At 39.5% G+C, this 13,220-nt stretch overlaps 1 protein-coding gene and 1 long non-coding RNA gene across 2 annotated transcripts; one reads left to right on the top strand and one right to left on the bottom strand.

Moving 5' to 3' along the window:
• Positions 1-162: 162 nt before the first annotated feature.
• LOC121907985 lies at positions 163-9,432 on the top strand. The gene is made up of 3 exons (XR_006099147.1): positions 163-739; positions 3,948-4,043; positions 7,913-9,432. It is a non-coding gene; the product is annotated as an uncharacterized LOC121907985 (long non-coding RNA).
• LOC121907984 (E3 ubiquitin-protein ligase RNF186-like) lies at positions 5,020-7,922 on the bottom strand. Its single transcript, XM_042427605.1, has one exon. The coding sequence runs from the start codon at positions 7,443-7,445 to the stop codon at positions 6,819-6,821; it is 627 nt and encodes a 208-aa protein (XP_042283539.1). The 5' UTR covers positions 7,446-7,922; the 3' UTR covers positions 5,020-6,818.
• Positions 9,433-13,220: the final 3,788 nt, after the last annotated feature.

Here is a 13,220-nt window from a genome sequence, read left to right on the forward strand (position 1 = left end):
TTTTTAAATTAAATTAAACATTATAATGATATTTATTTATTTTGTTTATATTTATAGTTATACATTTAATAATAAATTAAACATTTAATTAAATAACAATTACATTATTTTTTAAATCAACACCTTTATTGAAACAATTATACGACAAGTTTACAGCAAAATAGTAAGTAAATTAATCAAGTAGAACTGTGGGTAATGACTCCTGTCATATTCAGTGAATCCAAACAATACATTTTTCCAAAGCAGTGATATAAAGTGAGGGTAGATAGTTCAAAGTTCAATGTAAGGCACCAGCTATGGAACCGGTCCAATAATTTACTGACTATTGAACCTGAACGGGATTCTGTGCCTGTAGCCCACAGGCTGTTGGTCCAGACTGGTTTTCCGTGATAATAATTTGTTCTATTATGGGTTTTCGGCTTAACTGGGCATTTTTTACGTTTAATGGCATTTTAGTGCTGTTAAACGGGACATTTTATCGCATTTTAGCCTTTTAACCAAAACCATGATCTTTCCCTAATCATACCCAAGTGGTTTGTGTGCCTAAATCTAACCATTTTAAATCAAACCATGGGAAGGATTAGAGTATTACCTGCAAGCAAAAACATTCCTCCATTTTGAAATAATTTGAATTTGATCACGTGATCTTGTGCAATGAATGCCAATGCGCAGGAATAATAATTGCCTACCAACCATAGGTACCAACAATCGCCACTTCCTTAATGACACGACTGACCAGGTAACCTTCCGGTTCATTTCACAGGTTTGGATTTCCGACTGTACAGTATGGTTTCCTGAACAGGTGGCTTCTTTTAATTAAATATAGAGTAAAAACTAAACAGGGAGAGATCAAATTGAAACTGACAAGTTATTGTGTTTAGTTCATGCTACTAAGAAGGCCTATAGGTAATTATGTGTAATGCATGTAGGTCTGTGAGGGACTACTGTTGCAGACAGTCTGCACCAACAAGACCTGCCTTTTCCCTAATCACTCACATAAAACATGGTATGAAAGTTTTATTAGATAATTTAATCACCAACTCTAGCTTTCCCCGATTTGTGGCCTAGTCTGCCCTAACCATTAGCCTACTAACTATAGTCAGGCTAAACCTGAAATAGGCTAACTGAAATTGAGCTATGGCCCCTGAGATTCTGTTTCTTTATTTGGCATATTATTCATATATAGGCTGTAATCAGCCACAAGGATCTGAAGTGAGGGGGGGCACCTCTGCTGGTTGACTTTCTTCCTCAAAAGCAGGAAAAAAAGTGTCGCACACTCTGGCGCCATGGGTAATTTCTCTTTTATTTTTATGACGTTTTGGCCCTCAGGCCTTCTTCAAGATCAACAGTCATAGTAGGACACAGGCACTACTATGTTCTCCTCTTCAATCAGTACTAACCCAACCTACTTTAGCACCTATCCCTGAGGGCAACTGTTGCTGTGATTGTTGTAGACAGTGTAACTATACTTACCGTTGTAACAGTTTTAAAATTCCCCACACAGGTAAAGAGATCCTTATAAAATGTGTTATTTCATGTCACACTAAGTCGGACATTTATCTTATCACTTGCCCTTGTGGTAAGTCATATGTTGGAAAGACAAGTAGAGCACTGAAAACTCAAGTTGCTGAACATAGAAGTACCATTAGATGCAAAAACATGAATTATCCAGTAGCAGCACATTTTGTTGAATTTAATCATCCTGTTTCCTCTCTAAGATATATTGGTATTGAGAAAGTATCACTCCCTCCAAAAGGAAGTAACTTGGATGTTTTACTTTCCGGGAGGGGAACACTATTGGATCCACTGTCTGAGAACCCTATCACCCCATGGATTAAATATAGATTATGACTTGACGTGTTTTCTGTAATTTACCTCTATTTATTACATATTTAGATTAAGTTGTTTATGATGTTCATCCAGAGCTGAGGTTTAACTTTTTCTGTATATTTATTAGTAACCTATTCAAAATGAATGTAATTTTTAACATATTTGAATATGCTTTACCAAAAGGATTGGTATGTAAACTTTAAATCTCTATATGTGATATGAAACATGATGGGGTTTTTTTGTTTTGTTTTGTTTTTGTCACTTTATTTGAAGGGCATTGATTGGCTGTAGTTCCTGTCACTATGTGTTAAAAGTCTTGATCTGCTGAAGGCCTTTTGATTGTTTTTCTCACCCTCATGGTGGAACATGATTATCTAATCACCATCAGCTGTACTACAAGGGTGTGGCCTATATAACATACCAGTGCCTGTGTCCTACTATGATTGTAGATCTTGAAGAAGGCCTGAGGGCTGAAATGTCATCAAAATAAAAGAGAAATACATATGGAACCAGAGTGTGCGACACTTTTTTCCTGCTTTTAAATCTGATTCCACTGATCAGCACCTCAATACAACCCATGGTGTGTGTTACTTTTCAAATATATATTGGCTTTTCTTCCCCAAACAATGACAAACTGCGTTATCAATTTTAACCTATACTTACCTACCAATCTTTACAAGAGTTACAAAGTGTTTTATCAGAAATGAAAAGGTAACAAAGGATGAAAAAGAATGTAAAGACTATTCCCAGAAGTTTTCACCAAATTGGTCAAAAAAAATAGTTTAGGCTATTTAAATACTTAAAACATACACAGACCATACAGACCACAAAGGAAATATAAAAATCATACAATCAAAACTACATTTATAATTTTAATGCACATCAGAGTAACACGATAAGACCTGTTGTTATGGCAAGTCAAAAACCCAGTATAATCTAAACTTTAACTCAACAAGACAATCAGTCAAATCTTGATCAAATCTTTAGTCAGATAATATAATAAAGCCAAAGACAGTTTCCTCACTCAGGCCCCAAACCACATAATGGAAGCCTTATGTATGACTCAGCGTCTTAAGAGCAGCCAGCCAATGGATATAGTAAGAGAAATAGATTTTTTTGATAATGATAATGGACATCCTCAACTTGTTTTATTATACCATACCACAATTGATCATAATAAAAAAGTTGTAATCAGTTTCACTCACTCAGGGCATGCAGGGAGTGTGTGGTTACAATGGTCGATTTCTGAATAATATTCTTGTATAGTAGAAAAATATAGGAATGTGGTGATAACTCCCCATTTGGATAGTTTTCTAGTGAAGATGTGAGTTTGAGTGTCTCACCACTATTTGGGGGGTTTTAGTCAGAGAATGTCAGAAGATAAGAGAGAGGAGCTGAGACACTTTGGGGAGGACACGCTAAAGCAGCTGGTTTCACAGAGGACATAGGCAGTCAATAGATAGAAAGATAAGTATAGATAGATAGATAAATAGATAGATAAATAGTAAACAGTCCTGTCCTTATACTGAAATCATCCGACAGTCAGAGTTAATTAGTCATAGTACTACTGTTGAAAATCAAATATTCTGGTCCTATGACCCAGGTCACAAACTAACGGCCATTTAAAACAGACATCAGTGAACCAATGACAGCATGTCAACTGTTTGCTTGTTCAGGTTATAAACACCAAAGGAAGTGGCTTCAAAGAACCCCAGATGACTGGATGGTAGTTGGTATTAAAGCTCCCATACCCATCATTACACAGTACATACTTCAAATTGTGTGTTTTGGCCACTCTTCTATAATGTTTATGGCTGCACATGTGAAGGACATGTGAAAACAAATTCTATTGGTTCTGTACTGTATAACTGAACTAGTTCATTTTGCTGCATATAGTCACAACTGGGGGCAACATTTTTTTAAAATATGAGTTGATTTTATATAAAATTTATAATTTTTCATAATTTTATAATTTACACTGGAAGTATTTTTTTTAAAAATCTTTCTCTCTGCTGCATTCTCCCTTTTATACATCAGAGGGAGTCAGTGTGCATTTCTTTTATGAAGGTTTTGCACTGCACCGGTCTCTCATAATGCTGTTTGTTTCAACTTGACAGAGAGAAGATCCAACAGTATCTGATTGTGAGTGTTTAGGACAGAGAGAAGTCTTCTTTGACATCTGAAGCGGCACATGATGAAAGTGAAATCACTAGGTAAGCTGTGTTTGACACTTTGACCCCGGACATTGATCCCTTCTCACAGGTCTTAAGAGTGTTTGCATGCTTGTTAGGCCATATGTCTGTACACACATATTCTGTCAAATACATGCGGACAAACACACAAATTCATGTCTTGTCCTCCACATACACACACATGCTGGGGCACATACGCACAAGCATGTGATCACATGATGAGCGTGTGCGTACAGAGTGGTGATAATCGCTCTCCTCGGGCTATGTCTTTGAGGTCATCTTGATGGGACAGATGTTACGAGCAAAAGGAACACTTTCATCTCCCCTGTGAAATACGTGTGTCCAATCTGATAATGACACAAAGACACACTTTGCACACACTTAAGCAACATCTCAAAGCAAGACGCAGGAAGAGAGGAAATGTATCCTGGAACTGTCTGTTTCTGGGTGACCCCGTCTTCCTTGACACAGTGCACAATGGCTAATGGCTGCTCCTTTGGGAAACACCTCTGACAACCACTGACATGTGTCATGTGACTATGCACTTAATGATATGTTTCCTTTAAATTCTTGCTACTCTCCAAGAGACTCAAACAAGATTGACAAGACAGAAAATTAAAAAAAGCTTAAATGAAATATTTGTGCTTTTGAAAAAGCTGTCATGATAAGCCCTCACTGTTACATTCCAATCTTTGAAGGTGAAACAGGTAAACTAATAACTTTTTGAGCCCCAGACTGATTATGAAGCCCCTTGACGTCCAATTGGACTCGTGGGGAAGAGGGGGGAAGGGGTTGTGTGGGGATTAGGGAACAAAAGGATCCTTCTCTGTCATCAAAGAGGATCTGCTCCTAACTCATCCCCTGCTCTGTGGCGACAGCTTTTTATTTTTCAGGAGAGGGAGTGACGGCTGGAGGGAGGAGGGAGGAGGGAGGGAGGGATATAGTAGGAGAGTTTGATGGTGGGGATGCAGATTTCAAAGTAATCTTTAACTTTAAGCCCTGCAGTCCCTCTGAAATGAAGCTCTCTGCCCCAGACACAGTGTTGCCTGTGGCTCCCAGTGGAAGCCTGCCACCCCTCCTTTTTTCTCAAGCTTTTGTCACGGTGGCATTTAAGTGGCATTACTCACCAACTGGATGACCAAATGAAGGAGTCCCTTTGAGAGACCTGAAAGAGATGGATTTTAACTCCTGAGACCAGTGTCGCCTCTTGAAACAACAATAAGTCGAGATAAATGCCTACTGTGTTATTTGGATTCAGCTGATTCCTAAACCAAAAGTAGACATCTTTGTGAATCATGATCTAATAACCCAAACCCAGTAAAGTGACTGCTGCAATTTCATTTTCATATCCCCTTAAATATAGGAAATGATAGGTGAGAAGTGTTGTTTCTTATTTTTATGAACCAAATCCACAAAAAAAAAAAAAGTCAATTAAGCACTCTTTTATTGCATGCTTCCCTGTAACCTAACACCTTTGAGAGTGATCTGGGCGTGGACCAAGTCATTAGTGGAAGTTTATATCTTCTTGCAGTTTATATGACTTGGGAAAGCAAACCTAAGCCCATCAGATGATTTAAGACCCCTAGGAGGTCATCTACACTTCCATTGTCTCACTGCTTTACAACACTACTTATTTTGGCCCCCCTACCCCAAAGTTATTTCTCTCATCTTGTGAAGGCTCATGTCCCCTCAGGGTCATTGGCCTGGGATCCCCTGCTGACTCGGTCCACCACGGGGAGTCAGTGTAATCACACAGTGGTAGTTATGGCATAAGCAGGTTCTGTCACTGGCACAATAGGTGTTGTTGTTAGAAACGGTGGTGGAGCAAGAAGATCATAATAAATCAGTCACATACCAACAGCTTGACACGTATACATACACATGCATGGATACCTACTCGTGCAGTGGCCTCCAAGCGCCTTATGAAACTTGGCAAATATTCAATGCAGCAAACAGGTGTGGGAGGAGAGTAGGGGGAGCTGTTGTAATGAGCAATCTTATTATTCCAGTCAGTGTCTGCTAATGTTTCCATTAACAAGACAAAGTTGCAGTGCTCTTTTGGGGATCTTTTACCCTTATATGTAAGCATTTGTCATAGCATAACATGCCTCCACATACAGCATCACATTTTGACTTTACTCACACAAGTGCAAAAATGAAGAGTTGCATACAAAAGGTACATTCTGTGAAGGCAACACAAACAGTATGCAGTACTGAAGCTTCACACATACTGTAGATCTACTCATCCAAACTCATGTAGTTGACTTTAGATGATGTCACTGAAATGTTTTGTGGACCACAGAGTATACCATCATCATCATCATCATCATCAAGTTTTGCATGAGTCAGGATGCTCATAGTCATCCAATTTTAAAAAAGTGGAGCATAGAGCTGTGCAAAAAGTTGCTATATAGATAAATATAAATTAACCTGAGAAGGCAAATTAACCTCAAATGCCTCACTGTGATTTTCACAGAGGCTCTCAGAAACTGCTCTGACCTAACTGAAACTGGTCACACATTGCCAATCTAAAGCTTTAAATGTTCTATATTTCATTTATTGGATACTACTACATCCATCATTTATTGCTGAAGAAAGCAGCCGATAGATAGTCGAAAGCTCATTATGATGTGATCAGTTCGGTCAGAGTCTGTACAGTCATTCAACTATGCTCACAGACACTGGCTAAGGCATCTATAAAGATGTCTAGTCTAAGCACATTGGAATAAATAAAGAGATTTCCATTTTATTACACTGACCAGGCTAAGTTTATGTATCCCAGGTGCAGCCAGAGCGTTACGTTATATTAGAGTTGAGGGAACTGAAATGGCTTGCTTCTGTTTCAGGCCGGTAATTCAACATGCACATTAACCAAGTGAGGATGAGCGAGAACAGGGCGAGGACGCTGGCAACAAGCAGGCAGACATGGCCGACGGTGTTATTGAAGTTATGTACAAAGATGAGGCCCAGAAATAACAGCACCACCGTGGACAAGAAGGAGAAGATGGCGCACACACAAACCGTCGTAAACGCAACATGTTTGCAAGTCTGACAGCTGCCGTTGCTCTCCTGGGAGGTCGCAGAGGAGACGGTTGGACCTGTCTGGTCCTCTGTGTCTGGTGCGTTCACATGCTTAATCAGCGGGAGCGCCTGGGTCAGTGAGGTGTTGTCGGGGAGGTTGTGAACCAGATATTCCGGCACAGGGGTACGGTGCCGACACACAGGACAATCGATTCTCCATCCTCGACCCTCCCGGGAGTGCAGAGTTTCGAGGCACACCCGGCAGAAAGTGTGGGAGCAGCCCAGCAGTTTGGGAGTGTGACACCCCAAATCGAAGTAGTTGTAGCATATTTTACACTCGTACTCCTCGATGGGAAACGAGTCGGCGTTACAGTCGCCTCCCGTTTTGACAGTCTCCGCCATGTTCCGTCTAATAAAGCGAGGGAAAAAAGCTTTATTTCTTTATACTGTCCATTTACACCGACGATCACATCTTCCCGAGCATACAGAGGAACATTTCCGGAGGACACAATGCCCGGATGGCAATAACACGCTGTTAAGTGAGAAAGATTCACTCTCTGCAATGCCCGGTATGAGTCAGCTGCCGTGGCTCCATCCGGTCGTCGTGATCACAGACCTGTTGTATAACCGGCCCGGGGGAAAACCCGTGGACACGATCAGATTACCAGAACTAAAAACCCCGTTTACCACAAAACTCCAGACTTGTTCGCATGATTTTACCCAATTTCTTCTCTGTCACCTGGTTGATTTGTCACAAGTGTGGGTCATGTGTTTAAGGTGGATTTAATAGGCCTATTTAAGCGTATAATTGTAATGTGGCGCCCGCAGCGACAGAGAGTACCGTGTCTCTGTCTGTCTCTGCTCTTCAGCACCACAGGCAGTGGACAGCGCCGAGCAGCGCGGTGACACCTGCAGCTGCAGCTCAGCACCGACATCACTGTGGGAAATAAATCTTCCCAGACTAAAGCCATAAAGACTCTTTATGAAGGTGATGAAAGTTGCTCAAAACATCTTTAGATGCGACCATATTTGAGTTAAAACGCGACTCTTCGTTTTGAAGCAACTCCAGATAGTTTAGTCTATCTTGTCTTTCACTTCAAACACCATATGTTTGCCCCTTTTTGCCAGCCAGTGCAAGCCATGGCTCACATACACCTGTGTAGTGTCATACAGGTGCGTGTGGTCTGTATATTCTGTCCACTCCACTGATGTGTATAGTCCAAATAAGCCATGATTACGTTACGTGTGAATATGGCGTTGTGGACTTTAAAACACATTTTAAACAATTGATTTCCCTGATGGAAAATCAATCCAGATGGGAGATTAAATAGTTGTAGACATACTCTCATTTTGATTGATTGCTTAGGTTTAAACTCCTGTTTGCTACACAGAAAATATGCCGTGCAGCCTTATAAGTGAGTTATGTTAGATTAAAGAATTAATTTAGCAGAGTACTCGTAGCATCATGATAGCGCACAGATCAATTGAAAGAAATGTCTTCATAAACTTTAGGGAAGTTTACCAAGATGTCAGGTTACATCAGTATTCCTCAAACAGAGCTCGGTGGGTTTCTAGACAGCGTCTATACAGTGTGCGCTGTAGACTCAATGGAGTCCACATACTGTATACATTGAGCTAGCATGTGCCCTCTTGTGGCTGAATTTATGCATGCATGTTTAGCAGTAATGCACACTGTATGTATGCAGGGTTTGGTAGCAGCATATCACGTCTAACTGGATTACAGTTACATGCAATTACATGCAAATTAATTACATAGCAACAATATGGTAACTGTAATGAGTTACAGTTATTAAGGAAAACAGAGTAATCAGATTAAAGATGCTTTTTCAGCTACTTTTTGGATTAGACCTGCTCCAAACATGGTGTAGAGGTGAAAAGACTGGTGGTGACAGCTGGTGACATAGAGGACACATGTTAAAACACTTAATGTTAATCATGGAATGCATGATGTTTGTTGTCATACTCTTATAATCTGCACATTTCAAGTAAAATATTTAATGATTAAATATGATCAGGTATGGAAATCCATAGGATGCCATATGATGGGATATGTTTGATCAAGTAAAGGAAAACATAGCCAGGATGACAACATTTTTAAACAAACTGACTAAAATGTTTTCAACCATGATCCAAAAATGATATGATTATTTATTTGTTTTGTATTGTTATGCATGTATGTTATATTTTAATATAAATAAACAAGAAAAAACTATGAATACAAATATGTGAGATCTGAGAACATTTACTTGTAAAATGATGACAGTAAGAAATAAATGTCAACATTTATTTCATAAAGAGCTGGATTGTATCATACATATGTTGTGATTTCAAAGCAAAAACACCACTTTAGCGGATCCCTGCAGAATTTCCACTCCACCTATCATTATGTTGTCACTGTTGCAAACTCAGTCATTGCAAATTATAGATGTTTTTCACTTTACAAGATATTCCTCTGGGTATGACTCACAGATCCGAAATATATCATGTGATGAAGTAGGAAATCCACTCGAAGGTGTTGTTGCAACACCAGATAACGTGTCTTTCTTCCCTTCTCACACACACACACACACACACACACACACACACACACACACACACACACACACACACACACACACACACACACACACACACACACACAAACAAACAACACACCTGAAGTAAAGGCATAATGTATTGCAGGACAGATAAGAATCTTACTGGAGATAACACTGCACGTTCATCATGGGACCGTAAACTATTAGCTCACTGCTCAAATCCTCATTTGCAGAACTAGTAAAATAAAGCCTGCATGACCAGAGGCTGTCTGGTTAACAAACGCTCCGCTTCTCTTCTTCTTTTCTCTCGCTCACCTGTGTTTACCTTGTGGCTCTTTGTCATGATAATCGCTCTCAGTTTGAGCTCCTACTGGAAGGCGTTGCGGATCACATGTATTTGATAACATTAAACACATCAGAAACACAGTGCCTCTTTTGGAAGCGTGTTGTACCAGTAACATCCCAAGGCTACTAATCAGAGAGCGGATTTCCTTATTCTGAAGATGCAACGTTTTTTCTGAGATTCTAATCTGTTTCTCCTAATTTCAAACAATGTGCGGCTCTTTAGTCTTTGTGATGCAAAGATCTGTTGAAATCACTGAGCTTCTGCAGGTTGCAGAAATAAAGACCAAACATCAAACATAACCGATGATATGTAAGAAATAAGAACAGATACGGTGCAATTATTTCTGAAGGGGCATTATAACCACAGTCGAGTACAGTGTTGACATTATAGGAAAAAAAAGTAAGTTGCATTAAGGATTATAACTTAAGAGACCAGGAAATACACAAGCACAAGAATAAAAACCTGTTGAATGAAGACTTTATTTCAGTGGATGACTCAGAGACCGCACACTGGCCTCAACTTTTCTGTTTCTTTTTTCTTTCCTTTTCTTTTTTTTTTTTAGGAACTGTGTCTGCATAACATGTGGCTAAGAAATAGTATCCAGCACTATTTCCAAATCTGTGTTTAAAATATTGCAAAGGAAGAATTGGCAGTAGTACTTTTACTTTGTGCCAAAACCTCAACTATAATTACCTCATAGGGAGACTGCAGTATAGAAACTGATATTGTGGCGCATTATTCGAAATTCCCTCACAGCAGTGGCATTGTTCTCTGAGGACTAATACAATTAAAGAACACGCTGTTTTACAGCTGACAGTCGTTTTAACATACTCAAACCTCTACATATATCCAACCAATAATCCAGATGAGGGTCATCAATGTATCTATCACTCTGCTTGTTGCAGTAGAGCTCTTACTTGCCTCTGCTACACAGTTACAGTATGTCTTTTACAGTAAGGAATGCATGACTGACTATTTTAATTTTGAGAATGAGTTGAAGCTTGTTACTTGAGCATTTGACTCTCTCTCTTTCTCTCTCTCTCTGTGTGTGTGTATGTGTGTATGCATGGTCAGATAATCACTGTGATAATTTGATTGCTTCTAAACGTCTATATTTGATCTGACGGTGTTGCGTTAATCCTGAATACTGAGCAGTATTGTACAGTAAGTCGCAGTGGAGAGAATGGGGATTTTTTCCAGTAGTCTAAATAGGCCTTAGTCTGACGCAGTGTAAGGCCTGCTTATTGCTGTAGTGCCACAGCCAAGATCACAACTGCCTACAGGCTATTAGGCTATTAGACTAACTTTATCTTTGAGAGAGGCAGAGCAAATTATTGTGTTTTTTTTCATGTGTACGGTTTCAGAAATATAGCCCTGAAAGCCCCTGGCTTATTCTACGCGTATGTCTAGTAAATGCAACACACAATTTTCTTTTCGGGGGCCATTTTGTTCTTTATTTTTTATGCATTTTGTGCACCACCACAGCACATTTCTGACTCAGCTTACCCCTCTAATTGATTTGACATGGTAGATCCAATGTCCTTTTCATGATAGTCAGACTTTAGTATGATAACTTTCTTTCTCTCTCTCCCCCTCCTCATTCCTTCTTTTATGGACATATAATGTTTCCACGTGTTCTGTGTCCACTGCATCATTTTTTTTTTCGACATAAAGTGCAAGTCTTATAGGAGGAATAAAAATATATTGGCCTGCATGCTGTGGGATACTGCTGCAATGAAAGAGACACTCTCCTGCTGTACAGTTGGGATATATTATAGTAAAACATGGATAAGTAATTGTCATCTTACATCCTCGGTGCTCCATCACTATCTGGTGTGTTTTTCCTTTTCTTTTAAGCAAACAAAAATCTGTCACACCAGTAGCTCCACCGAAACAGCTGGCTTTGCTTATTCATATTTTCACATTGAAGGCTCAATTCATTTGGTGAACACAAGGTTGTGACAAGCGTATTTTCTGGATCATTGTTATGTTTAGACAATAATGCTCCGCAAGTATTCATCAATTATTAATCAGTTAATCAGCTCGCAGAACGTCAGCTTTGATGATGCATCGGTTTGTCTCGTAGAGGTCATGACCAGCCAGTCATTCACAGAGATTTAGGCCTCTACACTCCATCAGCCAGTAGGCTATATGGTCTTATTCCTGAGGGAGAAGGAAAAAATGCATCGGTCTATTAAACACGCCTAATTATCATAATTATCACAACTCTACAAGGCTTCAGAAAAGTCAAATGATCCCTCATGTGGCTCTGTGTGTCCATAATCGACCATTTGCACGGATGTGTTACACTGCCGTGTGGCTCAACCACGGGGCCGCGCAGCACCCATTGTTAAATTAGTGCGACTATTTGATGGCTGTGGAGCTTTTTTTTTTGCGTGGGGTGTGGTGAAAAAGAAATAGATCCTCCTCTCCACGCTGAGAATCTCCCGCATGCATACCATATTTCTACTCTGGCCTACATTGACTGTGTGGTCTGATGGAGCAAAAAAAGAAACAACAAAAAAAAAACTCACTCACTAACTTCTACTGCCTGTTGCGGTTAATATTTCCATCCATACTCTGGTGATCAATGTAAAAAAAAAGGCAGTACTACACTACAAGTCTTTACTGTACAGTTGTAATAGCATATATAGTATAAAGAAAGCCTGATAGCCAACAAATTAATATAAAAAGAAAAAAATTAAGAAAGATATAAACCATCTTTTAGGTTGTAGAAAGCTTTTTATAGTGATGCATTCACTCACAGCATGCGTGGCTCCACTGGGAGCTGAACCCCGCAGAGCTCTGCTGCTATTTCCATAAATATTACAACTGCTGCTATAATAACAGCTGGGCTAGGTTAGAAGTGTTGATAATGATGTAATGTTGGTAGTTAATAGCAATGAATTAGTTCTTTCTATTAGTAACAGTAATAGTTAAAGGATTTAGATGATAAGAAGAATTACAGTTAGTGTGGGCCTTGAGTTATATCTTTGTATTATTATCACCTGTTGCAGGCTGATATGCAGAGTCGCGTTTCATCACAGTAGTGAAAAGCATCTCCACGGACACGCAGGACCAGTGAAGTTAAAATGAAAACTTAAGACGATCGTTAACGTTCTCCCACGCGCTGATGCCTTTTCTGCGTAAAATTGAGCGCATGTATCGTAGCGAGCAATGCACCACACAGTAATAACTGCTTAGTATTAGTAATTGACCTGCACACGCCTTTTCTCCACTCCACAATCTAATCTCTATATGTGTAAAAATCCA

This window comes from Thunnus maccoyii, chromosome 12 (genome assembly GCF_910596095.1).
Source record: "Thunnus maccoyii chromosome 12, fThuMac1.1, whole genome shotgun sequence".
Taxonomy (NCBI): Eukaryota; Metazoa; Chordata; class Actinopteri; order Scombriformes; family Scombridae; genus Thunnus; species Thunnus maccoyii.